Source organism: Erythranthe guttata, chromosome 3, assembly GCF_056151865.1.
Source record: "Erythranthe guttata isolate IM_541 chromosome 3, IM_541, whole genome shotgun sequence".
Classification (NCBI taxonomy): Eukaryota; Viridiplantae; Streptophyta; class Magnoliopsida; order Lamiales; family Phrymaceae; genus Erythranthe; species Erythranthe guttata.
Genome location: NC_142535.1, coordinates 17,474,442 through 17,501,954, shown reverse-complemented (window position 1 = coordinate 17,501,954; position 27,513 = coordinate 17,474,442). Strand labels below are relative to the sequence as shown.

At 36.1% G+C, this 27,513-nt stretch overlaps 7 protein-coding genes across 10 annotated transcripts; 4 read left to right on the top strand and 3 right to left on the bottom strand.

Annotated features, from left to right (window-relative positions):
- Positions 1-982: 982 nt before the first annotated feature.
- Positions 983-4,608, bottom strand: LOC105963430 (uncharacterized). Of its 2 annotated transcripts, none has more exons than XM_088815833.1 (9): positions 4,009-4,608; positions 3,092-3,410; positions 2,916-3,003; positions 2,590-2,690; positions 2,355-2,420; positions 2,141-2,230; positions 1,861-2,037; positions 1,365-1,695; positions 983-1,103 (listed from the first exon to the last, which is right to left on the bottom strand). In XM_088815833.1, the coding sequence occupies exons 1-8, from the start codon at positions 4,461-4,463 to the stop codon at positions 1,657-1,659; spliced, it is 1,335 nt and encodes a 444-aa protein (XP_088671959.1). In that variant the 5' UTR covers positions 4,464-4,608; the 3' UTR covers positions 983-1,103; positions 1,365-1,656. The 2 variants fall into 2 exon arrangements, with proteins under 2 accessions (XP_088671959.1, XP_088671960.1); XM_088815834.1 differs by having other exon boundaries at positions 2,943-3,003.
- Positions 4,609-5,704: 1,096 nt separating this feature from the next.
- Positions 5,705-7,807, top strand: LOC105963429 (putative receptor-like protein kinase At1g11050). Its single transcript, XM_012987832.2, has one exon. The coding sequence runs from the start codon at positions 5,799-5,801 to the stop codon at positions 7,647-7,649; it is 1,851 nt and encodes a 616-aa protein (XP_012843286.2). The 5' UTR covers positions 5,705-5,798; the 3' UTR covers positions 7,650-7,807.
- Positions 7,808-8,652: 845 nt separating this feature from the next.
- Positions 8,653-10,610, top strand: LOC105963450 (UPF0481 protein At3g47200). 2 transcript variants are annotated; one of them, XM_088815832.1, is made up of 3 exons: positions 8,666-8,789; positions 9,208-9,672; positions 9,754-10,610. In XM_088815832.1, the coding sequence occupies exons 2-3, from the start codon at positions 9,216-9,218 to the stop codon at positions 10,383-10,385; spliced, it is 1,089 nt and encodes a 362-aa protein (XP_088671958.1). In that variant the 5' UTR covers positions 8,666-8,789; positions 9,208-9,215; the 3' UTR covers positions 10,386-10,610. The 2 variants fall into 2 exon arrangements, with proteins under 2 accessions (XP_012843309.2, XP_088671958.1); XM_012987855.2 differs by having other exon boundaries at positions 8,653-8,789; positions 9,208-10,610.
- Positions 10,611-11,014: 404 nt separating this feature from the next.
- LOC105963428 (zinc ion binding protein) lies at positions 11,015-14,643 on the top strand. The gene is made up of 7 exons (XM_012987831.2): positions 11,015-12,835; positions 12,956-13,011; positions 13,129-13,404; positions 13,502-13,738; positions 13,862-13,981; positions 14,080-14,208; positions 14,311-14,643. Exons 1-7 carry the CDS (start codon positions 11,188-11,190, stop codon positions 14,326-14,328), a joined length of 2,484 nt encoding a protein of 827 aa, XP_012843285.2. The 5' UTR covers positions 11,015-11,187; the 3' UTR covers positions 14,329-14,643.
- A 203-nt stretch (positions 14,644-14,846) lies between these two features.
- Positions 14,847-20,279, top strand: NADK2 (NAD kinase 2). Its single transcript, XM_012987830.2, has 8 exons — positions 14,847-15,415; positions 15,753-17,585; positions 18,208-18,329; positions 18,424-18,565; positions 18,655-18,879; positions 18,968-19,042; positions 19,496-19,597; positions 19,854-20,279. Exons 1-8 carry the CDS (start codon positions 15,161-15,163, stop codon positions 20,055-20,057), a joined length of 2,958 nt encoding a protein of 985 aa, XP_012843284.1. The 5' UTR covers positions 14,847-15,160; the 3' UTR covers positions 20,058-20,279.
- Positions 20,280-20,406: 127 nt separating this feature from the next.
- On the bottom strand, positions 20,407-21,889 carry LOC105963449 (1-aminocyclopropane-1-carboxylate oxidase 5). The gene is made up of 3 exons (XM_012987854.2): positions 21,684-21,889; positions 21,364-21,596; positions 20,407-21,265 (listed from the first exon to the last, which is right to left on the bottom strand). The coding sequence occupies exons 1-3, from the start codon at positions 21,783-21,785 to the stop codon at positions 20,632-20,634; spliced, it is 969 nt and encodes a 322-aa protein (XP_012843308.1). The 5' UTR covers positions 21,786-21,889; the 3' UTR covers positions 20,407-20,631.
- A 1,954-nt stretch (positions 21,890-23,843) lies between these two features.
- TT16 (K-box region and MADS-box transcription factor family protein) lies at positions 23,844-26,799 on the bottom strand. 2 transcript variants are annotated; one of them, XM_012987829.2, is made up of 8 exons: positions 26,660-26,799; positions 25,991-26,198; positions 25,169-25,256; positions 24,884-25,048; positions 24,696-24,737; positions 24,559-24,600; positions 24,151-24,370; positions 23,844-24,061 (listed from the first exon to the last, which is right to left on the bottom strand). In XM_012987829.2, exons 2-8 carry the CDS (start codon positions 26,176-26,178, stop codon positions 24,057-24,059), a joined length of 750 nt encoding a protein of 249 aa, XP_012843283.1. In that variant the 5' UTR covers positions 26,179-26,198; positions 26,660-26,799; the 3' UTR covers positions 23,844-24,056. The 2 variants fall into 2 exon arrangements, with proteins under 2 accessions (XP_012843283.1, XP_088671957.1); XM_088815831.1 differs by lacking the exon at positions 26,660-26,799 and adding an exon at positions 26,537-26,642.
- Positions 26,800-27,513: the final 714 nt, after the last annotated feature.

The following is a 27,513-nucleotide window of genomic DNA, read 5'->3' as shown; positions in this document are numbered from 1 at the left end:
CCTGTAAGTGATGATCCAATGATTGGAGCAAGTGATGGTGTCAGTTGGCCCAAGTTCGAATTCACTTGTCAACCATCGCTAGAATCGAGATTATTACACATGATTAGCATATTATCTAATTCACGATTACACATGTATGTGAAAGTGAAAACGTTTCTTATTAATTCAAGGGCAAATTACAACTAACCTCCTAAGGTATGGTTAAAAATACAAAACCCCCCTCCTGTTTGGGTAATTACAACCACCCCTCACCTATAAATCTTCTTACACGTTCACCCTCACGGTTTTAAATTTAGTGGAATCTTCGATATTATATGGAATATTAGTACTTTTGTACCCGCTTTATCTCATTCGAACTGCACATTTTGAAACGAGATGATCATAATATGTGTCTTTCACTTGTATATATAGATTATGGTGCATCAGAAACTGTATATTTACACAAAACGAGTACAAACTAGAGCATACATATTACACGAAATCTAGATGATTATGTTGAATTTGACACCATAACGGTAGAGGTATAAGAAAAAATAATAGTTGAAGGAGTAAATATAATTATCCAAATAAGAGGAGTTTTTCGCAAATTAACAATACCTCAGGGTGGTTGTAATTCACCCTTAATTCAATGATTATTAGTTGACTTCGGTCAACTTTTTAATAATTTACAAAAAGACCTGAAGTGGATCTGGGTTCTTTTTTTTTTTTTTTTTTTTTTTTTTTTGATAATTATGTGGATCTGGATTCAAATCTTACATTAGCGGGCCAGAATATTAGACCAGGTCCATTACAATATCAAGAACTTGCATTTTTCTTTTTCTTTTTTTTTTCTTTTTTTATTTTTGAAGTATAATTAAGAACTTGCATTTGATTATAATACAAATTTAATTAAATCCAATTACAAACAGGGACAAAAACAATCACTTATTTCTACACAATATATCGTCAATATGAAACTGATATAAGTCTATTTAATGAATTACACGTAAATATGTCGACTGTACGTCGTCTAAGGTTTCTACACAAGTACAAGTATAGACAAAACAAATAAATATGCACGAATTTTAAAGAAAATGCACATAATGAACTAAAAAAAATACTCCCTCCGTTCCTAAATAGGTGTCGTTTTTCACCTTGGCACAAATCTTAAGAATCTCAATAAATATGTTTTGATTTTAGAAAAATAGATATTGATGAACCAAAATATCCTTGTTTATTAATTAATATAGGAAGAGTGCTACATAATTAATAAGGGTGAAATTGAAAAACAAACAATTAATGCAGCATTGAAATTATAAAGTGACAATAATATGGAACAAAAGAAATTATTAAAAAAGACAGATATTATGAAACATAGGGAGTACCATTTCTTATCATTCATCTCTAACAATTCTCTCTCTCTCTCTCTCTCCATTAAATAGGAGGAGAGGGTAAAATTGAGAAAAAAATAATAAATGCATCATTGGAACTCTAAAGTTACAGAAAATACGAAGATAAAAAAAAAATGAACTCCAAGGAAACAAGTTAGTTAGAACGGAGGGTGTAATCACTTATTTGTAGATAGCAAATTAATTATATTTACACCGCACACTAAAAACAACTTTCTCGTCTTCTTGGCCAACGCTTCGGCACCCGGTTTTCTTATACACAAGGAACTCATCTGAGTTCGTCTCTGCTGAATTTGTTCCAGGCTTCCTATTATTGAAACAAGTTATTCCATGTGAAAATTTGAAGTTAGCATCAAAACAATTTCAAAGGGTCAAAGTTAATAATTTCATTAGTAACATTAGGGGTAGAGTCGTCATTTTGTAATGTTAAGTTCGAAAAGATTATACATAAGAACTGAAGACAAAAGTGTACCTTGAGAAGATCAAAAACCTTTTCCGCAATGTATTTTTGCTGCAGATTAGCTCCTTTTTGTTGAACTTTGTCTGGATGGACGTATAACGTAGCCTTCTTATAAACCTTCTTCACCGAATCGGAAGTGATCAAATCTGTCGGTGAAACTGGGCGCCAATTGCATTCAGGCCACAACACCTGCAACATCATTCCCGATTATTGATAAGTTCAGACATAACATAGTACATATCGAATGTCCACCAATTACGGAACAGGAAAATTAGACCCTGCAGAAACACACCTGTTGTAATGAGGATAGTAAGGCACGTAGGTTGCCTTCTTTTCCTGCAGCCCAACTCTTTATGTCTCTGTCCAGAGTTTCCGCAAGCCTCTGAAATGGTTTAGATCGGTTTAGATCACGCAAATAAGAAAAAATATTTTAAATAAAATAAAATTCAAGAAAATTTATATAAAAGCGTCTCGGTGCAATTTCTTAAGATTTTTCGGAGTCTTACGTGTTTCTCTTCCTGCTCTTGCTGGCTCTGAAGATCACGTTGATTCTTTTCAGCAAGTGCTTCGGCCTGGAAACAGGTGAATATAAATATTAAATCTATCGCATAGAATATAATTATTGAGTTCCGTGCAATCACAAAAGATACAGACGACTAATTGTTTAACCCTCAGTATTTTCTGTAAGATTGCTAAAAAAAGATGCATTGCCAAATGAAACTCGGAGCTAATTAAACATACCACACGGGCATTTGTTCTAATATGACGATTTAGCCTAGCTCTTCGTCTTTCTTCAGATTCCCCCTTAATTTCACGAAATTCTTCAGACGAAGTAGTAACATCTGCAAGCATGGAATTGTTAAGAAACTTATGCATAGTGTAAATTATATCGATATTGTATCTGAGGGCATCCCTACAGATCCCTTGGAATTTATTACGATAAGTATTAGTAAGTAATACATAAACCAAATCAACAGTGATTTATGAGAAGCTTCTGAAATAAACTGAGCACCAATCATACGTAATACTCTGGTAAAGATTGTTTTATGACGAGATAGTATCAGTACCCCCAAAGAGTGCACTGTAGTAATCACCATTATTTGTTGCAGGAGAAGTCTTCTTTTCTTCATCAAAGATGAAATCAAATTGTGAATCCTGGACACCAAATAATAACAAAAATCAATCTAACTAGCGAATAAACATCAGTATATATAAAAGTCGTTTCTCAGATTTATTTATCGACCTGCTTCGTATAAGTTGGTCTAATGCTAACATCAAAAAGTTTGTCCAGATCATCAACATTCTGAAATCCGTTTGAATCTAAACCTGCACTTGGCTTGTTAGTTACGGTCTTTTTACCATCAGTTCTTGAATCCCTACCCATGATGAAATCATCAAGTTCCTCAAACGAAGATTGAATCGAGTATTTTTCTGCTACTTGTTCTGAGGGACGAGGAAATACAGATGGTTCAAAAACGAAAAAAGGATCATCTTCCAAGGTCGACCTTGGCTTAACTGAAGGGCCGTTTGACTCTGAAGAGAGGTCAACCTTTGATTCCACTCTGTTAAACATAATATAAAAGGAAAACCGTGTTTGTCAGTGGGTCAGAACCACAAAAAAGCAACAAAAAAAAAAACACAGAAAGAGAGGAATAACGGGAAAAGAAATACTACACATAAGTGAAAAAATACAGCCCCTCATATGCATCGTAAAAAATAACATTGATTTTTTTCATCGGATGTCCGGATCACAATTTTGTGCTAAGAGTGCAATTAAGTTACTCGATTTTCCTTACACCGTGAACAATCCATAATCGGCAACTCAACGAAATTCGACTTGCGTACAACAACTCAATTCTCCTTTCTAATTTCATCATTTTTTTTGCTGATTAGGTGCATAATAACTCAATTCTCTACCACACTCCAATAACAAACACCGACATGAAACAGAGCAAAAACATAGTATTTAGGCAGCATCAATCAAACGAACCGTAAACATGCATTAAACGCCTCCATAATTTCATGACACTTGAATATTCACCTAGTACTAACAAGAATGAATGACAATCCACACACCATATACACAAATAAACAAATCAACCAACAGAGAATCAAATATACGTTCATAAAAAATGAAATCCAAGTATTTACGACACATACCCTACATTCGGAGGGGCATCGACTTCGAATCCCGGTATTAAATCCTCGAAAACAGGCCCCTTATCATCACCAGAATCAGTCTGATTCAACTGTGGTCCAAACCAATCATCATTCTTCCTATCACTCGAGTTATTAAAAACGGTTTCCAAATCAATTTCCCTATATTGATTCGAAACCGGAACGGGCCCACAAAAAACATCATCTTCACCCAATAAATTTAGGGATTGCTCTGTTTTTCCATTGATCTTGCAATTAGGCCTGAAAATTACATCGAGCTCGTCGACGGGTAAGAGGGAGGGATTATTCAACGGCGGCGGCGGCGGCGGCGGCGGCGCGTGGATCGGTCTATCGGCGGAGGAATTGGATTTCGGTTTAGGTTTTAATTCCACCATGGGAACCGATTTCGCTAGGGCTTTGAATCCCATACTCTCCACTAAAACTCCAAATTCATCCATTTGCTTCAAACGTACGCCGAAATTCAGCTACAGAAAATATTATACCTGACGAAGGGTATCAGTTATCACGTTGGTGCGTGCGTTTCACGGTGGCGATGAAGAGAAATGAGCGGCAAAAGTTTGCGGTGATGAAAAAGAAAACAGAAAGAAAAAAAATTAATAATAATAAAAAAAAAATATATATATATATATATATATAAAATTAATTGACGAAGAAAATAATAATTTGCTAAACGGATCAGGCCTAGGTATTATTTGGGCCTAATTGTATCCCGTTGAAAGCCCGGCCACGGGCTAACGGGCTCAGGCCCACCCGCCCACCAATACTTTAAATATTATTATTTGATATTTATTAGAATATTTAAACAGAATGGTAAATTCCACTTTCCCCCTTTTACTTTTGTTTGATATCACTTTACCTCCTTCTACTCTCGATTACATCGATTCGCCCCCCTACTTGAAAAATTGTCTCAATGTGGCCCTCTTTGTTAGTTTTCAGACCTTTGACATTAACATCCTTTGATAGAAGTCTGAAAATCACAAAAAACACCTCCCATTTAAGTTTAATTAATTATTAAAAATAAATTGTGGCTGGCGTGGACTGTTTTCTCATTGTCTTGATTTTTTTATTTTTTATTGTTTTTTTTAATAATTATTTAGACTGGAAAATGTGTTTTTTTGTAATTTAAGAGCTTAGATCAAATAGTGTTAAAGTGAAATTATTGACAACTAGCAGCGAGGGCCACATTAAAATAATTTCTCAAGTATAAATAATAGGGGATAAAATGATTCAATCGAGAGTAGAAGAGGGTAAAATGATACCAAACTAAATTAAAGAGGAATTTGAAATTTACCCTACAAATAAATTATGATGTAATATATCAAATTATCAATATATATTTGCTTTTATAAATAAATTATTGGATTGGGATTAGCTAGAAAGGTGATTGATTATATATAGGTAAAAATATATGAACATGGAAGCCAGCTATACCAATCAGTTCATTAGCCTTATCCTCTTGGTCCCGAATATGACAACTAAAAACATTAAACAAAACAAATCAATTAATTCAAAAATTAAATCAAAGAGCAATAATTCTTTCTTAATTATTTACTGTCTTGATAAATAATAATAATAAATAAATAAATAATAATAATAATAATATATCCCTACCGACGGATTTTGACCAGAAAGTAGCAGACAAAACTTGAACTTAAATAATAATATATCCCTACCGCCATTGTTGATGCTGACCCATAAACTTCTTCATCTTAAAAAACAACCTTAAAAAAGAATGTCTTAATTCGAACCAAAATTCACAGTTTACACAGAAGATGAACACCTCCCGTTTTCTCACCCCCTTCATCATCTTCTTCTTCTTCTTCTTCTTCACCACCACACATTTTCACACTGAAGCAGCGAATTCTTCATGCCCGATCAACTTCGACTACGTGACAACCTTCCCATGGGACACTTCCTTATGCCACGCGCCGCCGCGTCCCGGCTGCTGCCAGACGCTCCGCAGCGTCTTCGGCATGGGGTTGGCGATCTACCTCAACAGAACCTCCAACTTCTACCTCCCCGATTCCAACACTTCGTCTTCCTGCATGTCGGATTTCCATGAGAAGCTCGTTTCAATGTCGATTTCCGTTCCGTTCTACCCCGCCTGCTACGACACGAACTTCTTCGTCAACAATCCGGTCACCAGCTGCGCCGGGATCCGTACTGTAGACGATTGGACCAGAATCGTCGATCCGTACATCCAACTCGAATCCGTCTGCAATGGGGATCTGACCCGGTTGACCCAGTGCAGTATGTGTAGGGATGCGGGCTTGAGAATCAACTCCTACCTCGTTTCGTTGCACCCCAATTCCACAAAATGCTTCTTCTTCGCCGTGTTCTACGCCGCCGCCATTGCCAACGAATACGGGCCGGAAGATCGGAGAATTTCTTCCTGCGTATTAGCCATTCCGATGTTGCCCATCTCAACCGACGACAGAAAACCTAATAACAGAGCTCGAAATTTGATTGTAGGGTTATTGGGCGGTCTCACAGGTTTATGCACGGCAGGTGTTTGTTTTATTGCCTACAAGAAGTACACCAAGAAGAAAAAACAAGATTTACTCCACCAAAAATACGTTCTTTCGGTTCAATCGAGGGTGGTTCTGCCCAACACGGGATTGAAATGGTTCCAAGTATCCGAATTAGAGCAAGCCACAAACGGATTCTCCGAAAAGAACATCATCGGACGAGGCGGATTCGGAGTTGTCTACAAAGGCACACTCTCCGACGGAACCGAAGTTGCTGTCAAGCAAATTCTCGACATGGATTCCAAATGCGACGACGAATTCACAAACGAGGCGGAAATCATAAGTAAGATTCGACACAGGAATCTCCTTGCTCTGAGGGGATTCTGCGTCACGAGCGAAAGTTTCAAGGGTAAAAGGAGATATTTAGTTTACGATTACATGCCCAACGGTAATTTAGACGATCACATCTTCAATGCAAGAGAGCATCTGTCTTGGCCTCAACGCAAGAACATAATTCTCGATATCGCAAAAGGGCTCGGTTACCTACATTACGGAATCAAACCCTCGATTTTTCACCGCGATATAAAGTCAACAAACATTCTCTTGGACTCGGAAATGAAAGCAAGGGTTGCAGATTTCGGCTTAGCCAAACAGACCTCAGAAGGGCAATCCCATCTCACCACCAGAGTCGCCGGAACTTACGGGTATCTTGCGCCGGAATATGCTCTCTACGGTCAGTTGACAGAGAAGAGCGACGTCTACAGCTTCGGAATTGTGATGCTCGAGATCATGAGTGGTAGGAGGGTTCTCGTCGGTTCATCTGAGCCGTCGAAAGTTTTGATCACGGATTGGGCTTGGGAGCTCGTTAAATCCGGGCGGGTCGAGGAGATTTTTCACGAGTCGATAAGGGATGTTGGGCCCAAGGCAGTGATGGAGAGGTTTGTGAGAGTTGGGATCCTGTGCGCGCACGTTATGGTGGGCCTTCGGCCGACGGTTGCTGATGCGTTGAAGATGCTTGAAGGTGATGTTGATATTCCGAGATTGCCTGATCGGCCTTTGCCTCTCAGCCACGAGATCTTGCAAGAGACTTCTTTTACGTACAGCACGTTTACGAGCCAAGAATCGGGAGGTAAATCGAGCATTGGCAGTTCGTGAAAAAAAAAATAGATTCGAAAACTGTAAATTAGATTCGAAGTTTGTTTGCAAATTCAAATTCAAATTCATGGATATATATATTGACTGAGTCTTGTGTTTCAAATGTTCAATATCCTATTTGATAACTTTTTTCTTTTTGTGGATAACAAAATTCAAAATTGTGCTTGTTTCTTTCTCATCCTAAGTACGAGAGTTAGATGATACACTTGGGTCACAGTAGATTTGATTAAATAACTAACCACTAACAACACATACATATGAGTGTTTGTAATTATGTGTAGATCTGCGATTCAAATCCATCGATCGTAAATAATCAGGTGTAGTATGATATTTCCAATAATGGAAAAAAGGGTTTTGAGCTCGTTACACCCTTTAAAAGTTAAAATAAAAAACGAGAATATATTAAAAAAAAAAATCAAATATATATGTTGAGAATATATGTTTATAGTATTAAGGGTAAATTACATTTACACCTCTAATGTTTGCTAAAATAACTTTTAGGTCCATGTGGTATCAATAATTACAATGACAACTTGAAGCATTGTTATAAGTCTTAACGGAATAATGTGTTAGATAAGTTATTCCGTTAGGGTTTCTAACGAACTATTAGTTTCAGGAAGTGGTGGAGACAACATAGAGGTAGGAGAAGTGACATAGTTCCCCCAACATTTCTTAAATTCTTACTATTTTATATAAGATTTATAAGTTTTCGTATATGTTAGCATTAACGGTCCCACAGAAAACAAAAACGGTGCATATCCGTTCCCAGGGCATGAAATTTTGCTCCGGTAATTGTTTCAGGGGTGTGGTCGTAATTACCAATGCCACAGAAACCTTAAAATTATTATAGCATACCTTATAGATGTAGGTGTAATTTACCGATGTAGGTGTAATTTACCCTAATATTAATATGTAATAATAATCTTCTTGGGCTAGGGTTTGTGGATTTGATTACAAATCTATGCCCAATAAGTATGTATTAGTTTTATTTATTTATTTATTTATTGTTTCTTTCTTTTTCTTTTGACGAAATAATTAAAAAAATAAATAATTAGAATTTAGAGCTGAAACCTAGCGAATTTACAAATTGGTACCCCTGACCGTCGTCTTCTTCGATCTACTGCAAGTCTGCAACCTTAGGTAAAATTCCACCTTCATTTTATTCTTCCGTCGTATTATTGAACCAATTAAAAAAATATGAAGAAACTAATTTGCGGAGAGAAAAATGAAAAGGGAGTAAAAATCTAATCTTTGGAAAACCCTAGTGGATTGGGACTGAAGAGTAGTACTTAATTTTGGACTTTGCTTGAATAAAAGATATTTCAATAGTGTTTGAACTTTGATTTATGGCCTTCTGTATTTGATGTTATTCTGAATTATTTGAACTTCTGTTTGTACATACATGCTACGTCGTTTTGGGTAAGAACTGGATTTTGATTTAAATTTTTAATTTTTTTTTTCATTTTCATCATTTCAAAAATGAAAGATTAGAATTTTTGTGCTGGATTATGATTTACGACTCTCGCTTGTTTTTTTCGATATTTAATTGTTGTTGTAGGCGGTTCGATGTCTAGAAAAAGAGATAATCTCGCTGTTGTCTTGGACGGTATACTTGTCGGCTTGCCCCCATTGCCCTCTTCTGCACCCACCATCTTTAGGGTTGACGATGATTTACGATCCCTTTCTTCGGAGCATTATGAACCGAAGTTGATATCTATCGGCCCTTTTCACTACGGTAAGGCCCATCTACAGAAGATGGAGATTCACAAATTAAGGTACCTAAAGAATTTACTGAAAGAAACGAGGGAGTCGAGTGTCGATAGGTATATCGCTGCAATGAGACCATTGGAAAAAAGAGCGCGTGCATGTTATCTAGAGGGGGATCTCGGGGATTTTACGTCGGATCAGTTTGTGCTAATGATGCTTGTTGATGGATGCTTCGTCATAGAGTTTCTTAGGAAGTTTTTTTGGGTTAATTTGAGGGAAAAGGATGACCCCGTTCTTCGATATAGAGGGTTACTTGGTAAGGTGCAATTTGATTTAATATTACTCGAGAATCAAGTTCCGTTTTTCGTACTTGACAAGTTGTTCGCTATGACAATAGATGAAAGTGATGATGTTACTATTCTCTTCTTGATTCGGTTTTATGCTGGATGTGTTTCACCGTGGCCGATTGATTTTTGGGATCAAGATGTGGCAATGGAAGATGTGGATCACCTTCTTGGCCTCCTTCACAGACTGTGGTGTTCCTCTGTGACGAAGCTGGACGATAAGAAAGGGGAAGTCGAGGCCGTAAAATCTGTATCCGAATTAAAAGAGTTTGGAATCGAGTTTGAGAAGATCAAGAAAACTGACTGTGGATTGAATATACAGTTCATCGATGGGGTGTTGAAGTTGCCAGGTGTCATATTTGCAGATGTTACGGAGCGAGTCTTCAGAAATTTAATCGCGTATGAGCACTACTTCATTGAGGGGCGTCCTAGATTCGTTTCGAACTACATCTATTTCGTGCGCTCTCTCATGAGTTCCTCAAATGACGTGAGATTGTTGCGCGATGTTTGTATTGTCACTAGCCCATTCCGCAACGATGAAAAGATTTCTCTTATGTTGGAGAGTTTAAGCACAAACGTCTTCGTAACATCTTACTATTCAGACATCTGCAGCAAGGTCATTGAGCATTGTGATTGTGAGATGGATGGCGATTTTGAAGAGGGTGGACAGTCGAACACGTCTTAACACTGTTATTTCCGAGATTGAAAATTATCCGTTATTTATAACAGTCTTATACTGTAGTTTTGTTTTCTCTCGGTTTAAAGTTATGTATAGCGCGTTTACGAGACAAGAATCGGTAATCGTAAAAAAGAAATTAGATTCTTAACTGTAATGTCTCATGATCTCAGGTACCTAATATGATCAAGAATCGATTTTAATGAAAAACGAAGATATTGTATATTATTATTATTTCCAGGTAGCATTTACCCTCTCGGACTATGAAATACGACAAAGTAGCCCTCACGATTCCGCAGTCACCCTCTCGAACTATGAAATACGACAAAGTAGCCCTCACGATTCCGCAGTCAATGGTTAAGTTTTTAACACCGTTAGTATTTTAATGCAGTTACTACCATTAATCAATGTAAATATTAATGTAAGTTGAATTTCACTTATTGTTAGTATATTAGTTAATTGATTAGTTTATAAATTATACTCATTGATATTAATATTAATATTGACTTATTTTTCTCCCACAAAATGTAAATAAAAACATGAATAGTAAAAATAATATAACAATAATAAAAGAAGAAAATATTTGGTCAGCGCAGTAGAGTGATTTCCATCTTAACGGCAGAGCAACGATTCCAAACGGAAGGGACTGTTTTGTCACATTTCACAGTTCAAGGGGGCAAACGCAACAGCCACAATAGTATAGGGGTGCAAACTGTAATTAACCATACAAAATATAAATATAAAATAATTAAATGTTTTATTAAGAAATAAAAGATTAATTTCATCGGAAAATTCAACAGCCGGAGCTGCTATGGAAGAGGCGGAGCCGCCGGAGTGCCCGGTGTGTCTGCAGCCGTACGACGCCGTATCGGCCATCCCGCGCGTCCTTACCTGCGGCCACACCACCTGCGAGGCCTGCCTCAAACAGCTCCCCAACCCATTCCCCAACACCATTCGCTGCACCGTCTGCACCCTCCTCGTGAAATTCCTAAACTGCCCCTCTTCCCTCCCCAAAAACCTCGACCTCCTCCACTTCTCCTCCGCCCTCCAAAATCGCCACCGGACCAAGGAGAAAATAGTCAATTCACCCTCACCGCACCCGCCGGGAACCAAACACTTTCCGCCGACTGTAAATTCGTGGTCGTACGAACTATACCGTAAATGGAAAAAGTGGATTCTCCCGGAAGATTGTATTTCGATTGTCGAATTCGGTTCGGAGAGTGATGGTGGGGGAGGTTGTGGAACAGTTTTGAAGTATTTTGAGAGTGATCATGTGATCGGTTCTGTTTTGAAGGAGGGAGAAACTGTGGGTCTTTTCGTAATCGGGGTTTTTGTCGAAGATCAAGCGAATTCTAAGTACTTCAACTCTAGCTACGAGTCGAGAATTGCGGCCGTCTTGTGTCGGATGAAGGAAAAGGAGAAAACTCAATTGGAAGTTATCTTATGTGCATCTCTTAGAATGAACAATGTGGGGAAGGCTTATGGATTTTGGTACAACGAGGATGATAAGTGCGTTTATATCGTTTTCGAGAAATTTAAATCACCTAATTTGAATTGTGTTCTTAAGCAAAAGGAGAGTGAAGAGGGAGATTTGAGCACCGACGAAATAAGAGGTATGGCGATGCTCGGTTTGGAAGCGTGTGAGATTTTGAGCCGATTGAACTCGGAGGGGCTGATAATCGGTTTCTTGAGTGCGAGTAGTTTCGGTTTCGATGATTTTGGCCGTGTATGTATCGACTTAAGTAAGATTCTAAATACAGGAACGAGACTGAATATGGCGGTTCGAAGGGGTTTCAAAGATTCGGAAGTCGATTTATTTCAAGAAGATTATGTGTTTATTAGTCCGGAGATGCTATTACATTTTCTTGTCAAAGACGGGTTTGATTTGGATTTGGGAAAATCAAGATACGAAGTTGGATCTGCTTCGGATGTTTGGTCGTTAGCATGTTTACTAGTTTGGTGTATCGTTGGAAAGTCCTTTCTAGAAGAGATTGAACCTTTCTTGAACTCCGTCGTTAACGGTACAAAAGATAAAACGGGCTGCGATTATTCTGGTTTGTACACGAGTTGGATGGACAAAATTTCAGCATTGTTAGAATGTAGATTAAGTTCGGAATTCGCTTATTTGAACGAGATTTTACGCAGATGTCTGAGTTTTGACCCTAAAGATCGGCCCGTAATAACCGAGCTATGGAGATGCATGCGAGAGTTGATTATTAAACCACAGTTTGATACGGGCCTCGTTTTAAAGCAGGATGTAAAGAAGGAAAAGTCGGGCCAGAGTGTAGTACTAGGAGAGCTATGTTACATAGTCGAGAAAACCGACATAAATAAGGAAGTTGGAGAAGACGTGGAACCGAGTGTCGATGGAGATGTGGCTGAGAGTATGTCCATTGGTCAAGTCAAATGTACGGAGATGAAAGGTCATCTTGATTGTATCACAGGGCTGGCTATTGGAGGTATGATTTGTCATCCCTAAATATTGCCCTCTGATTTTTGTCGTCGTTTGAATGACGAGCTTTTGTTTGCTTATTATGAGATTTTTTTTTTAAATTATATGCACTTATTCGTTTGGTTAGGGGGATTCCTGTTCAGCTCGTCGTATGATAAGATAGTCCGTGTATGGTCTCTGCAGGTACACCGTTTGCTCTTCTTACAATTATAATTAGTTTGTGACCAGCGTAAATTGTATATGAATTTGATATCCCTTCTTGCCGTTTCTTACTTATTTTATTTTTCCAATTAATCTCAGGATTTTACACACGTACACTCGTTTAAAGGCCACGATCACAGAATCACGGCTCTCGTTTTCGTGGACGGAGCTCAACAATTGTGCATCAGCGGGGATAACGAAGGCGTTATATGCATATGGGAAGCGAATCCTCCCTTTTCCGAATTGCCGTTAAAAAAACTGTACGAGGCCAAGGATTGGAGATACAGCGGCATCCATGCAATGGCAGTTTCCGGAACAACACAACATCTCTACACTGGCGGCGGGGACAAATTAGTAAAAGCATGGTCACTACAGGTGATCAAATACACTCCTCTCTAAAAGACGAAATAACCCGACTACCCGACCCGAATGCCCAACAATAAACGTCTAATACTTACTCTAATTTGCGCAGGATTACACAATTTCCTGTTCAATGAGCGGTCATAAATCAGTAGTCTCGTCTCTAGTAGTTTCCGAGAGTGTTCTTTTTAGTGGAAGCTGGGATGGGACTGTTCGATTATGGTCTCTCGTCGATCATAGTCCTGTAGCGGTATTAGGACAAGACATACTTGGAAACGTAGCCTCTGTTTCGTCTCTTTGTGCTGATCGTCATTTGCTTTTCGTCGGTCACGAAAATGGTAGCATAAAGGTTAAGCACCGTTTTTTTTTTGCCCCCAAAATTTTAATCAAAGAAATTAAGGTTTGAACATTTAATAACCCCGAAAAAAAAAAATTAATTTGCGATTTTGGGCGTCGATTTGGTTTTCTTCAGATATGGCATAACGATGTGCTTTTGAAGTCGATAGAGACTCATAAAGGTGCTGTTTTCTCGATCTGCAAGAAGGGTAAATGGCTGTTTAGTGGAGGCTGGGACAAGACAATTAGTGTTCAGGTAATCTAATCATGATAATTAATTGATTGCGCTTAACTAACCCGTTGATTAATTCTATGTAATCGTCGTATGAATCGATTGGAATTTGAGATTTGTAGGAAATATCCGAAGACGTGTTGGAAATGGAAGCGACACCTATTGGGTCGATTGCTTGTAATTCGACGATAACAGCTCTTGCGTATTGGAACGGGAAGATATTTGTCGGACAAGCCGATAGAATTATAAAGGTACGTACGATTCAATCAAATTTATTTTTTCACCGATGAATGGAAAACATTATTCGAACTTTGTTTCGTAAATCTCAATTTTCTATATCTATTTATAAACAGGTCTACCATGGAATGTAGCAGGTGCTTGGACATGCTTTTGTTTGATCTCATGCTTGATACTCTTACTAGTCTGGACTACCGTTGAACCTCAGTAAATTAATAACATCGCTTAAATAATATTTTTTCTCGGTCCCGATTCGTTGAAAATGTATTAAATTAGTAGTTCGATAATTAAATTTTTTGCTAAATTAATAGAATTTTGCTGGTCCCGACTGTATTAATTTATAGAGGTTTAAGTGTAATTGGACAAAGTCATTGGTGCAAAATTAATATAGTATAACGAAGATGAATATGTTCTATATAATTCAAATATGAAAATTGTGATTTTTTAAATAGTTTTTTTTATGTAGTAATTGAAAATATCTATACGAAATTAGTTGACCAGCAGCATATGATGATGATAAAATCATAAAACAAAGTCCTCAATTTGACAATATTAACAAAAAGATAACGTGATGCATAATTTCCATTATTTTGTCTCCTTTATTTACTTTTATTATAATTAAATTAAATATTAAAATAATACTAATTATATTAGCATTTTCATTAGTATTATTTCCAAAATTCGTGCTGTCCCAGTGTCTTTTTGTCACGCCATCTCCCTTTCGATACTATCCACAAATAATTTCCAATATCCAGAATTTAATTTTTTTTAATAATTTCCAAAATTGTTGCTAATAAATAATAATATTGCACAAACAAAATACAAAATGAAATTTATAGAATAAGATTTTTGGAAAAATAAATAAATAAAGATCAATCCTTTTGGTCTAATCAAACCAATCGATTTTAATTATTATAAAAAAAAAAAAAAGCAGCAGGTAATCGAATTTATAATTTTGATGGTGGCATGGCGGCATCGAGCTGTTATTTTTCTAACAATTACCATAATTGCCTCTGCAACTTCCACATGAATCGAGCCGTCGGAGCGCCGCCATTTTGTCATCAGCTCGGCTCCGTCAGGATTTCCGGGCCGGGGCTCCGGCTTGAGCTGCCGAAGTGGAAGAAGAAGAGATGCTCTGAAGCTGGACGCCGCCGTTTTAGGCTTCTTGTCAGTGCTCGCCTATCCAGCTCCTTGTCGGTGAACATTGGCTTGGATTCTCAGGTATGTTTGTTTTTTTTTTTTTCATTATTTTTTAATCTAGGGTTTTGGAATTGTCATTTTTTAGTGTTTTATTTTCAACCTTTTAGCTGAGATATTGAATAATTGCTCAATTTTGATCCCAATTTCCTGATATGAATATCTCAACTGCTCTATTACCTGCAAAGTATCACGAATTTCTATTTTGTATAAGAATTAATCTGTTGTAGTTATGTTTTGATTCGTTGTATTTTGCATGTTGATTTAGATTGAGGAAGTTTTATGAATATGCTGAATCGAGCACGTTTTAAATGAAATTAAGGGTTCTGTTTGCCTGAATTTGAATAGCATTTACTCTCAGGATTCGTCGCATTTGCCTAGGGTTGGACCGCTGCCCGGAGATATAGCTGAAGTCGAGGCTTACTGTAGAATATTTAGGGCAGCGGAGCGCTTTCACAATGCTTTAATGGATGCTCTGTGCAATCCACTGACCGGAGAGTGTAGTGTTTCTTACGATGTACCGTCGGAGGATAAGCCGTTGTTAGAGGATAAGATAGTTTCTGTTCTTGGTTGCATGGTGTGTCTCCTAAATAAGGGAAGAGAAGATGTCCTTTTGGGTAGATCGTCCATCATGAATTCTTTCCGAAACCTAGATAAAAGTGTAATGGACGATATTCTCCCTCCACTTGCGAATTTCCGTTCCGAGATGAAAAGTTACTGCGAGAGTTTGCACGTTGCCCTAGAGAATTATCTGACACCTGGCGATGATCGGAGCTTAAATGTGTGGCGAAAACTGCAGAGATTGAAAAATGTGTGCTACGATTCTGGATTTCCACGAAGGGACGATCAACCTTGCCAGACATTGTTTGCGAATTGGGTTCCTGTTTATTTGTCCACCTCAAGAGAGGAAGAACAATCGGAGAACTTGGATGTTGCTTTTTGGAAGGGCGGCCAAGTCACTGAAGAGAGTTTGAAATGGCTCGTGGAGAAAGGATTTAGAACCGTTATAGATCTCAGGGCGGAAACTGTGAAGGACAACTTTTACGAATCCGTTCTCGATTTGTCGATTTCTTCTGGGAAGATTGAACTGATTAAACTTCCGGTGGAAGTTGGTACCGCCCCTTCAGTTGAGCAGGTTGTGCAGTTTGCTTCTTTAGTGTCAGATTCGAGCAAAAAGCCTGTTTATGTACACAGTAAGGAGGGAAGACGAAGGACTTCTTCTATGATCTCTAGGTGGAGGGAATACACGTATCGAACCACATCAGCGAAAAGGCGAGCTAGTACGACTGACCTTAGAGTTAAAGATAATCGAGAAGTTGAAAATTCTGATTTCTCTGTGAATTTGGAAAAAGATAAATCGTCTGATACTGTAAACGGGTCATTCAGTAATCAAGACCCTCAAGCCATAAAAAACCAATCCCTTAGCACTAAAGGAGGCGAAATTAGCATAGCAACTACCGAGGGCACCTCTGTTAATGGTGGAGTGGAATCAGTTATTGACTTCTATGATGATGTGAAACCGATGGAGTCTCAACTACCTCCTGCTGATGTTTTCTCCAGAAAAGAAATGTCGAGGTTTTTCCGAAGTAAAAGTGTTTCACCCGGAACATACTTTAGTTACGAAAAGAAAAGATTGGATATGATATCTGCTTTACTGTACAAAAACAATGGGACTGTCTTGAAGAAAGACGTCGGCTCTAATTTAAGCCTCAACGAAGAAAAGATTATGAATGGATCACCATCGGAACCACAGAGTATGGTTATCCCTAACGGGTCATATCCGGATACAACTGTACTTGCTAGCCCTACGACGACTCGTGTAGATAAATCCAATAGTGGTGCGGATAATGAGGAAAATGGTTCCGTAATAAACACAAGCAATGACCTAAATAAGAATGCCGCGTCAATTGGTGTTGAAAGCTACCTCTCGTCAGATGATGAAAACATGGATGTGCTCGAAAGTAATATGTGTGCTTCGGCAACTGGTGTTGTGAGGGTGCAGTCAAGAAAGAAAGCGGAGATGTTCTTAGTTAGAACAGATGGATTCTCGTGCACTAGAGAAAAGGTGACTGAATCTTCATTGGCATTCACTCATCCCAGTACTCAGCAGCAGATGCTTTTATGGAAATCGACGCCCAAGACCGTGTTGTTGTTGAAGAAGCTGGGTCTAGAACTCATGGAGGAAGCTAAACAGGTATATACCCTTCATTTAGGTACTATTCCTAGATTGTGTGGATGTTTTGTTGAATGCTAGGCTAAACAGCTAGAGCGCCCTGTTTGACTGATGCGTAACCTAAGAATTAAGCCTTCGATTCACTGGATGGACTACTTTCTTCTTAGCTTGCTTTTCAGTTGTGTAGATAAAAGTAAAAATTTAGTGTATACAAGAAAGTTTTTCAGTCTGAAACGATTTACTTGAGCTTGATATGACATTAATCGTAGCAGCTGCATGCATGTATATAATCCTCCATTTGATGACTATGGAGTATGGTTTTTGTATGAACTAATTGGACTTTATTCGAAAAGCATCACCTTACATAGTTCTCGTTTTTCTCTTACAGCTTTTGTATTAATCTTAAAAAAATCTCGTGTATATGATTGTGTCATTCAGTTGATCTTATTTTCCATGTTCCATATTTTTAGCCTGTTATTTCAAAATTTTCAGAACTTTTCATGTCAACTTTGCAGTTTAAAATTTCCGCATGTATCCATTACATTATAGTTGGGCTCATTTTATTGCTTGATAGTTGTTTCTTTGGACAATATGCTAACTACCAACGTGACTTATCTTATTATGAGTTATATGTTTACCCCAGGTTGCCACTTTCTTGTACTACCAAGAGAAGATGAATATTCTCGTTGAACCCGAGGTTCATGATGTCTTTGCTAGGATTCCAGGATTCGGATTTGTTCAGACATTCTATAGTCAAGATACAAGGTGCTCAAGTCTGGGGCATTAAATATTTTGTTTTCGTAATTAGGAAACCGCTTCATTTTTCGATTTAGAAATTGCTGACCTGTCCCTATTGCAGTGACCTTCATGAGAGGGTTGACCTTGTAGCCTGCTTGGGAGGAGACGGTGTCATACTTCACGCATCAAATCTATTCAGAGATGCTGTTCCTCCTGTCGTCTCGTTTAATCTTGGATCCCTAGGGTTTCTCACTTCCCATACTGTACGTCTCTGTCCTCAACCTGTAATAACAATACTTCGAATTTATTTTAACACATCTCTTTCTAACTCCGAAAATTTTTCTTGTCACAGTTTGATGATTATAAAAATGATCTAAGACAAGTGATTCACGGGAACAACACGACTGATGGAGTTTATATTACACTAAGAATGCGTCTCCGCTGTGAAGTATTTCGAAATGGGAAAGCTATGCCTGGAAAAGTATTTGATGTCCTAAACGAGGTTGTTGTTGATCGTGGGTCTAATCCGTATCTTTCAAAAATCGAATGTTACGAACATGACCGCCTCATAACCAAGGTATAGTTGGTGAATTCATGCAAACGACAGGCAAAAGTAAGAAGTACTCGTTTTTAAGTCTTTGACTATCGATCATTTCTTTTGATAGGTGCAAGGTGATGGAGTTATAGTTGCCACTCCTACTGGAAGTACAGCTTATTCCACTGCTGCTGGAGGTTCTATGGTAAGCTGCTACTACACGAACGGCAAGACTGAAATTCTTTATTCTGGTTTCTTGATAATTAAATTAAATTAAATGATAGTATCATGGAAAATTAAATGACTCTGCTTTCAATGTTATAAGTGATGCTGGAATTTTAGCGTGAGAAAGGAGGATAAGGTCATAGGTTTCTCGGAAAATTCACGGGACCAATGGGATTGACCGAGGGCATAACAATTTTGCGTTGAATGGTTGTCTCTGAAATTAATGGTTTAATTTATATGATTGTTAGAAAAAAGACAGGGCAAACTCCCATTTCACTTGATCTTATTACATAACATGAAAAATAGCTTCAGTTTTTTCTTGTGCGATTTATGTATCAAACACCTCAATGTATTACTGTCTCAAAGAAACGGCAGAGTTACATAAAGAAATAATAATCTGAATTTTAGGTGTCGATGGGTTTTTCTTGTGCAGGTACATCCAAATGTTCCGTGTATGCTCTTCACACCGATTTGTCCACATTCTCTCTCATTCAGACCAGTCATACTACCGGATTCTGCTCGGCTCGAATTAAAGGTATCATTTCTTCACTTCAACAAAATAATAAATAATAAGTAAGATTTTTCTTTTCCTTCTCCCATCAAGCCTTTTCTGCCGAAACAAACTTCTAAAAGTATTTCTGAGACGGGACTATTGAAAATTATTCGACAAAAAAAGTTGCCATATGCATGAATAGTTTGTTCAGACTTCACATTATCGTCAGTAATTATCGTTTTCTTCTGTTTTGTTTTTATTTATTTATTATTTTGTAATTTTCGTTCGACTGAGGAAGATTCCGGAAGATGCACGGAGCAATTGTTGGGTCTCGTTTGATGGGAAGAGAAGGCAGCAGCTCTCGAGAGGAGATTCTGTTAGAATATCAATGAGCCAACATCCACTCCCAACTGTCAATAAATCCGACCAAACAGGTGATTGGTTTCGAAGCTTGATCCGTTGCTTAAACTGGAACGAAAGGTTAGACCAAAAAGCCCTTTGAGAAACCATACAATTATATCTATGTATATATTACTGTACAGTTCATATATATACCTATTAAAAAGGGTTATAAGATTGCTCTACAATACCCAGGGATAGCACTGTAATAAGCTGTCTATTCATCTGATTGTACATCCTGAACATTGTAGCTTCATATGGTTGTACTCTTTCACTTTTTCTATAGAAAAAAAATTAAATAAAAATGAAATTTGTCATGTATCAACAAGAAGGCTCTGTTTCTGAAATTCTGTTACATCAAAAGATTGATTTCATGATAATTTCATTTTTACTTTCATAATATAAATCAATTGCCGATTTAAATTAAATTATAAAGAGTGTAAAAACTCAAATTACAAAGCCAATTTTTTTTTTTATATATATATAAATAAAATTATTTTATTCATCCTCCATACACATTTATTATACAGAAGAATTACAGTCACCTAACAAAGCACTTGGCTTGAGGGACACCTTCTTACCATCTTCACACAACTCTAATAATAATTAAAATAAAATAAAAACCTTATTCACCATAACCAAATTGGAAAACACACACACACACACACACTACATTATTACACTGCTTTGACAGCTTTCTGGAACCTTGGCTCTTTAGCAAGAAACTTCTGCTCAGCATAAACAGACATATAATCCCCAAACACAAACTTCGGGTACTTAGCCGAATTCACCTCCTCTTTTTCCACTTTCTCAACGACCAATTCCCGAGCGGGCTCAATAGTGGCATTGAGCGAAGGGTTATAGAACGAAGCAATCGATCTCCGGTTGCCACCTGGCAGAGCCAAAACGCGATGCCAGACGCTCTTGTACCTCCCGTTGCTCAAGACCTCAATCTGATCACCCGTGTTGATGACTATGGCATTCTTGTGTGGCTGCACGTCAATCCACTCTCCATCTTTCAAGATTTGGAGCCCATTCACCTCGTCGTCTTGGTAGAGCAAGATCACTCCGCCTGCATCCGTGTGGGCCCGAAGCCCGTTTACTTTTTCCGGGCTTGGGCATGGTGGATAGTGGCTCACCTTTGTGCCAAAAAAGGCGGCATTTTTATTATTATTATTGTCGTCGTCTAATTCGCCACCGTTGAATGCTTTGTTGATGTAGCCTTTTGGGAGGCCTAAGTTTAGGTCCATTACTTCGGTTACTTTGATCGCCAGTTTCTTTAGTTCGTCTCTGTATTCCTTCATCGTCTCCCTATTAACACATTCGTATAAACATTTAATCATCGCAACGTCGTTTTTATATTAAAAAAAAATTATTAAAAAAAAATCGAATCTTTTTTTTTTGTTTACTTGAAAAGAGGGGTTTTCGATGGCCATTCATCATGATTCTCATCAGAGAGAAGAAAAACGTCCTCCCAGTCGACGTTTTCGATTTTTTCGTCACTTTTCGTCGCTAAAATTTCGTCGAGCATTTTCACCGGTTTCGAGTTCTTGAAAGACGGCTCTCTTTCATGCTTGTAGCATTCAGAAGCCACCTTCTTCACTCTCTCCAGAAGCTCCTCAGAGATTCCATGGTTGATCAACTTTTTCAATTTAAAAAAAAAAAAACTTATATATTTTTTTTACTATTAGAAAAAAAAAAAATTGGAATTAAAATCTAAATAAAGTACCTGAAAGAATCCCCATTCTTCACAGCAAACAGCAATCTGAGCAAGAGTCTTGGCTCTATCGTCTCCTTCAATCTTCGAGAAATCGATAACCGGGATCGCCATTGATACACGAAGAAAATCGAAGTACCAAAATATAAATATATATAAGTAGTGAAGTAGTAGTGTATATATTGCAATAAAAATATATGACTTAATTAGTTGTTTGTGTGATCAAGGAGTTAGTTATAAAGGCCTATTTATAGAGGGGCAATGATTTTTCCCAGCAATTTTGGAATGTCAACGCTTTGAATTAATTGGATTAAATAATTAATTAATAATAATAATAATTGTATTTGATTAAGGCAGCCGCTCGAGTCATGCAATGGCCGGTGACAAAAAGTCATACCTCTAAAAAAAGTCAATGTTTTCTTCATCATACAATTTTTTTTATTTTTTTCTTCTTCTGCTGTATATTTTACAACAGAAGCATTCTTCCTCAGATGATGCATCTGATCTTAATTAAAACAATTATTCTTTAATCTGTAATTAGTGTTTTTGTTAATCCGATTTCGCCACATGGCGGCATATGACGTGACGATACACATGTTTATATCTTCAAGCAATCAAAAAGGTTAGTGATTCTAGTTTACAAAGAGCACTTTTAGAGAAAAAAAATTATCGGAAGTGAAAAATTAATTTCAGCTCCGTTCACAAAAAAAAATAGAAATCGGAATTTTGAAATTGGAATGAATTTTTTAATTCCAAAAGCTGAAACTTTCACATCAAAATCGACAGAATTCGGAATTTCTAAATTTTTAGTCATCTATAAAATTGAAATTTAAAGAGTAACTTTCGGGGTAAAAGAATAGAATTTTTGGAAATATTTTCAGACGTCAAAACCGGATTAGTATTTTGAATCTAATTTGTATTTCAATTCCGTTCCAGAAAAATTCGAAAAATTCGGAATTTAGAATGAAAAATATTGTACCAAATTCGAAAATATTTGGATCGGGATCACCATAATTCGAAAATCTATTCTAATTTTCACCAATATCTTTGACATTACTCTAACAAGTAAATTAAAGTTAAGTCAATAGAAAATTCAAGTTAGTTATTATTATTTTCTCTTTTTTTTTTTTTTGGGTAAACTAAATCTACCTTTGTACAAGATTAGGTTTACTCACAACTGGGGTTTTCTTGAATTTTAAAAATCATAAAAAAATTCTTTGATGTTGATTTCGTTCAACACTAAACTGTACTATCGGCCTCCTCTTAGGTTAGATCCAAATTACAGTAAAACCTCGATAAATTAATCTCTGAAATAATATTTTTTCCCGATTCCGAAAACTAGTTAAATTATTAATTCGATAATTTAATATCTCACTAAACTAATAGAATTTTCAAGGCCGGGGTGATAAAATATTAAGTTAGGATCTTCAAATATCTGCCGACTCTAACATCATTCATTGCGTCTAATATTAAATTTTATCCATTTTAAAATCATTAAATTAAACCTTTGACTTCTTACAATAAATTATTTTACATTCTTTACTTTTGAATAATGAGAGAGAGAGAGAGAGAGAGAGAGAGAGAGAGAGAGAGAGAGAGAGAGAGAGAGAGAGAGAGAGAGAGAGAGAGAGAGAGAGAGAGAGAATGTCTTAAAAGAATTAACACACCGATCTGTAGGCATAGTTGAAGGGCTAAGAAAGGAGACTGAATTATAAACAAAGCTAAGGTCAAATATTAATTTAAGTTTTTAACCAACAACAATTTTTGCCAACTCCTTGATATGTAGTTAATAAAAAATTAAAACTAACTTAAATATATTTATTTTCCCGCGAAAATTGTGACCTGTAAATATTGAAAAAGTCTTGTAATCATCACCCTTGTAATAATTTACTGATTGTCAACGGTACAACCTAATAATACTCTCCTCGTTCCTAAATATGTGTCGTTTTTCACCCTCACACAAGTCTTGAAAAACTCGATAAATATGTACGGGATTTAGGAAAATAGATATTGTTAGACCAAACTACCCTTTTTCTATTAACTAATGCATGAAGAGTATTATACAGTTAATAAGGGAATAATCGAGAAATATGTAATCAATGCAGCATCGACTCCATTTTTATGAGGAAATTAAGTTTTTGAACTACAAATTGTTTTTTTAAAACACACTACTAAATCAATACTTATAACATAGAACAATGAACAATGAACATTGAACAGTATTTAAACCATAATTACATATATATATATATATACTAAATATATTTACTAGTATATAAATATATATATCTTGGTCTGTCATAAATATTTATAACTAACAAACACACAAAACAAATTACACTAGCTTCTTCATTAAACTCAATCCCTTGCATGCATGCAACATAATCACTCTGCAAAACCCCACAAAAAAAAAAAAAAAACCATAAATTATAAGTTATATATGTTAACATATAAAGATATTGTATATGTATATATATACCGATTTGGGTGGAATCTTGGAGATTCGGGTGAGTAGGTTGAAGGCGGTACGTGTGTGTGTGAAGTTGTTGATCGGGTAAATTTCCGAGGTGAAGATCTTCTCCGAAAAACGGGAACTGGTTCATCAACGGCTGTTGTTCGACCAGCTTCAGTTCTGTCATTGCTATTTGTTGCTGTTGTGCCTCCATTTCTGCTTGCTTCTCTATCTGGTTACTCATTAGCTGCTCATTTTTTTCATGCATGATTAATCAAATATATATATATATATATATATATATATATATATATATATATATATATATATATATATATATATATATATATATATATATAAGTATGTATGCAATGTATATATTTTTTCCCTCAAAATTTAGAGGAGATAAAATGAAGTTTATTTATTAATAATTACCCATTGGTACATTTCTTGGTTTTCCTTCTCCAGCAGTACTTCCTAGAACAATTTAATTGATCGATATCGGATTAATTAAATTAATTTAATTATTTAAAAAAAAAGAAAAGTGGCATGAAATATTATATAATTTGTACCGTCCTCTTGAGATTTTCGAGTTGCTCGTGAAGAAGCTGGAACTGCAATTGCACAAATGTGATCAAGAAAATTGGTAATTAACCAAATTATTTGATTTTATTTTTTTGATGTATATATATTAATTATATAACAAAATTAATGATAATTCTAGATAAAAGTGAAATTATTAAAGAAATGTTTTATATACCTTACGAGCACGAACTTTGTTGACGGATTGTTCGAGCTGGTGTTCGAGTTCTCTTAGCTCATCAAAATGTACGGTGCTGAGGTCATCTCCCTTGTACCTCTGCAGGCTCAATTGCAGATTCAGGGTTTCGTTTTTCATTCGCGCCAACTCTTTGTACATTTGGTCCTGTAATTGTTTAATTATTTAGAGTAGTGTAATAAAACATAATAAATTAGTACTATGTATATATATGTGTTAGAGAAAAAATAGAGCAATTAATTATTAAGGTCGTTTTTATTTATGTACATTGTATGCGATTGCTCCGGCTCGATTGTTGTGGTCCGGGATAGGAATGCCCTTCGACTTGACATACCTGTCGATTATCTGCTTCATGCTGTTGGATTAACAATTAATAAACAAGCAATATTATTAATATAATTTCTTACAGTCAATTGATTTAAATCTAATAATTGTGGTTATATAGAATTTTAATATATATATATATATATATATATATATATATATATATATATATATATATATATATATATATATATATGAGTTGTTCGTTGCTACGTTGTTTAATTTTATCGATGTTTTTTGACATTTTTCGATGAATTCCCAACTCAATAAACAGCTTTGGAAGTAGAGAAGGTTAGGGTGGTAATTAAAGGCTAAAATTATATAAATCTAGACAAGATTAAACCAAAAGACAAACACTAATTTTTTTAATTAGGTTTATATATATATATATATATATATATCATTGTAGTATTAGAGTGATGATGAAAATTAAAGATTTGGTCAAATAATCATCAAGAAATTGATGGATTGATGGTCCAGACTTCAGATCTTTATATCTCTGCTAATTAATCCATGTCATTTGTGTGTGTGTGTGTGTGTGTGTGAGAGAAAGTAAATGCAATAGAAACCAAGCAGAAACTCTAGAGAAAATAAAGCAGTTTATTTCAAAACAACAAAATCCATGAAAGGGCTTGTGTTACTTCAGTTGATGACTATCAAATCAAACATATATATATGTGTGTGTGTTGAGAGAGAGAGAGAGAGAGAGAGAGAGAGAGAGAGAGAGAGAGAGAGAGAGAGAGATGAAAGTGTGTAGATATATACCAGAGAGGAGGGGTGCAGTACTCGGTGAGTTTGCCCTTGGTAGAGAAGACAATAAGGCCAATTTGAGCATCGCAAAGAACGGAAAGCTCGTGTGTCTTCTTCATCAAACCGGATCTACGTTTCGAAAACGTAACTTGTCTGCTCGTGTTGTTCTCTATCCTCTTCACTTCTATCTTCCCTCTTCCCATTTTCTTTTTCTTCTAATTAACTAATCACCAAAAACAAATAAACAACAAGAACAAAATTAAACCACTTCTCTGTGGAGCTGAATTTTCTGGTTTAGGGTTATAAAAACCAAAAAAATGATTAAATAAATAAAAAAAAAACTAAAAAAAGTAAGCCAGTATATATATTAGAATGATGACTAGCATATATACAGACAACATATATATCATAACATATATAGCTCGGTCGAAAAACAAATAAACAACGTATTTTTTTTTTTTTTTTTATCTTAATGGAGGTTCGAGGTGTTGAAGAACACTATGATTGGAATTGGGAAAGAATGCAGATTTATGGTAAATAGAAGCTAAGTAATAAACTTACTGCAATCTGTAATGAAAAAAAGAATTCTTAATCTGGAGAGTAAAATGAATGATTTTTTGGTATGAGTAAAAATAGAGAGAGAGAGAGAGAGAGAGAGAGAGAGAGACTTAGTTTAGTGTTTACCTAGTTCTTCTGTTGCAGTGTTGTTGGTATTTAGGGTTTGGGGGTGGAAGAAGCGTGTCTTCTTATATAATTTAGTGGATTCCATCTACTATGTTATATGCATGTAGACTAAAAGCTTTTCATTTTCCCTTTTAGGCTCATCTCTCTCTCTCTCTCTCTCTCTCTCTCTCTCTCTCTCTCTCTCTCTCTCTCTCTCTCTCTCTCTCTCTCTCTCTCTCTCTCTCTCCAATTATGTATGATGGTTGGCATGCATGTATTTCAGCTGCTACAAACCACATGACAGTATATATGTACAAAATAAATTGATTTAATTTCTAAAATGTTCGAAAAAGCATTCGACATGAAATGCATGCATCCAGAAACCTTAATTAAGTTAATCGAAAAATAACCCCCTAATTAACGAGCATCAAGAAAACGTATGCGCTAATAAAATGCACCGCACCTTAGATTATTCGATCATGCCCTAATTTAATCAATAATACGATCGTATAAAATTAATCGTCTTAGTTACAATCGAAACGAACTTGCGTATATATATATAAGTTGCAGATCATCATGAATCAGTAGTAATAGTATGTAGTAAGTAGTAACTACACATGTATATTATCAGAGTGTATGTATATATAAAAATATTAAATAAAGAAAGTGACACATCAAAGAGAAATGAGGATTCAGACAATAGGTGCAACATCACACTCAACATCCCAATTAAATGCAATCCCAAATTGTAATAATAATAAAAATAATAATAATGTGAGTATTTAGCAGTTAAAAAAAGTTTTCAAGAATTGCTGTAAATTGTTCTGTCCTGAATTGTTTTTAAGGAAAGGTTGAATACTACTTTGTTGTTGACG

Excerpts from the sequence above, each read along its gene's own strand:
- LOC105963430 (XM_088815833.1), bottom strand. The coding sequence starts at position 4,463 with ATGGATGAATTTGGAGTTTTAGTGGAGAGTATGGGATTCAAAGCCCTA. Across the intron at positions 2,691-2,915 it reads CTACAGTGCACTCTTTGGGG|ATGTTACTACTTCGTCTGAA; the intron begins GTACTGATACTA and ends CCATGCTTGCAG. Across the intron at positions 2,421-2,589 it reads TTAGAACAAATGCCCGTGTG|GCCGAAGCACTTGCTGAAAA; the intron begins GTATGTTTAATT and ends ACCTGTTTCCAG.
- LOC105963429 (XM_012987832.2), top strand. The coding sequence starts at position 5,799 with ATGAACACCTCCCGTTTTCTCACCCCCTTCATCATCTTCTTCTTCTTC.
- LOC105963450 (XM_012987855.2), top strand. The coding sequence starts at position 9,216 with ATGTCTAGAAAAAGAGATAATCTCGCTGTTGTCTTGGACGGTATACTT.
- LOC105963428 (XM_012987831.2), top strand. The coding sequence starts at position 11,188 with ATGGAAGAGGCGGAGCCGCCGGAGTGCCCGGTGTGTCTGCAGCCGTAC. Across the intron at positions 13,405-13,501 it reads TAAAAGCATGGTCACTACAG|GATTACACAATTTCCTGTTC; the intron begins GTGATCAAATAC and ends TAATTTGCGCAG. Across the intron at positions 13,739-13,861 it reads ACGAAAATGGTAGCATAAAG|ATATGGCATAACGATGTGCT; the intron begins GTTAAGCACCGT and ends GGTTTTCTTCAG.
- NADK2 (XM_012987830.2), top strand. The coding sequence starts at position 15,161 with ATGGCGGCATCGAGCTGTTATTTTTCTAACAATTACCATAATTGCCTC. Across the intron at positions 19,043-19,495 it reads CTGCTGCTGGAGGTTCTATG|GTACATCCAAATGTTCCGTG; the intron begins GTAAGCTGCTAC and ends TTTCTTGTGCAG. Across the intron at positions 19,598-19,853 it reads CTGCTCGGCTCGAATTAAAG|ATTCCGGAAGATGCACGGAG; the intron begins GTATCATTTCTT and ends CGACTGAGGAAG.
- LOC105963449 (XM_012987854.2), bottom strand. The coding sequence starts at position 21,785 with ATGGCGATCCCGGTTATCGATTTCTCGAAGATTGAAGGAGACGATAGA. Across the intron at positions 21,597-21,683 it reads AAGAATGGGGATTCTTTCAG|TTGATCAACCATGGAATCTC; the intron begins GTACTTTATTTA and ends AAATTGAAAAAG. Across the intron at positions 21,266-21,363 it reads TCGAAAACCCCTCTTTTCAA|GGAGACGATGAAGGAATACA; the intron begins GTAAACAAAAAA and ends ATGTGTTAATAG.
- TT16 (XM_012987829.2), bottom strand. The coding sequence starts at position 26,178 with ATGGGAAGAGGGAAGATAGAAGTGAAGAGGATAGAGAACAACACGAGC. Across the intron at positions 25,049-25,168 it reads CCGGAGCAATCGCATACAAT|GACCAAATGTACAAAGAGTT; the intron begins GTACATAAATAA and ends AAACAATTACAG. Across the intron at positions 24,738-24,883 it reads ACAAAGTTCGTGCTCGTAAG|TTCCAGCTTCTTCACGAGCA; the intron begins GTATATAAAACA and ends GTGCAATTGCAG.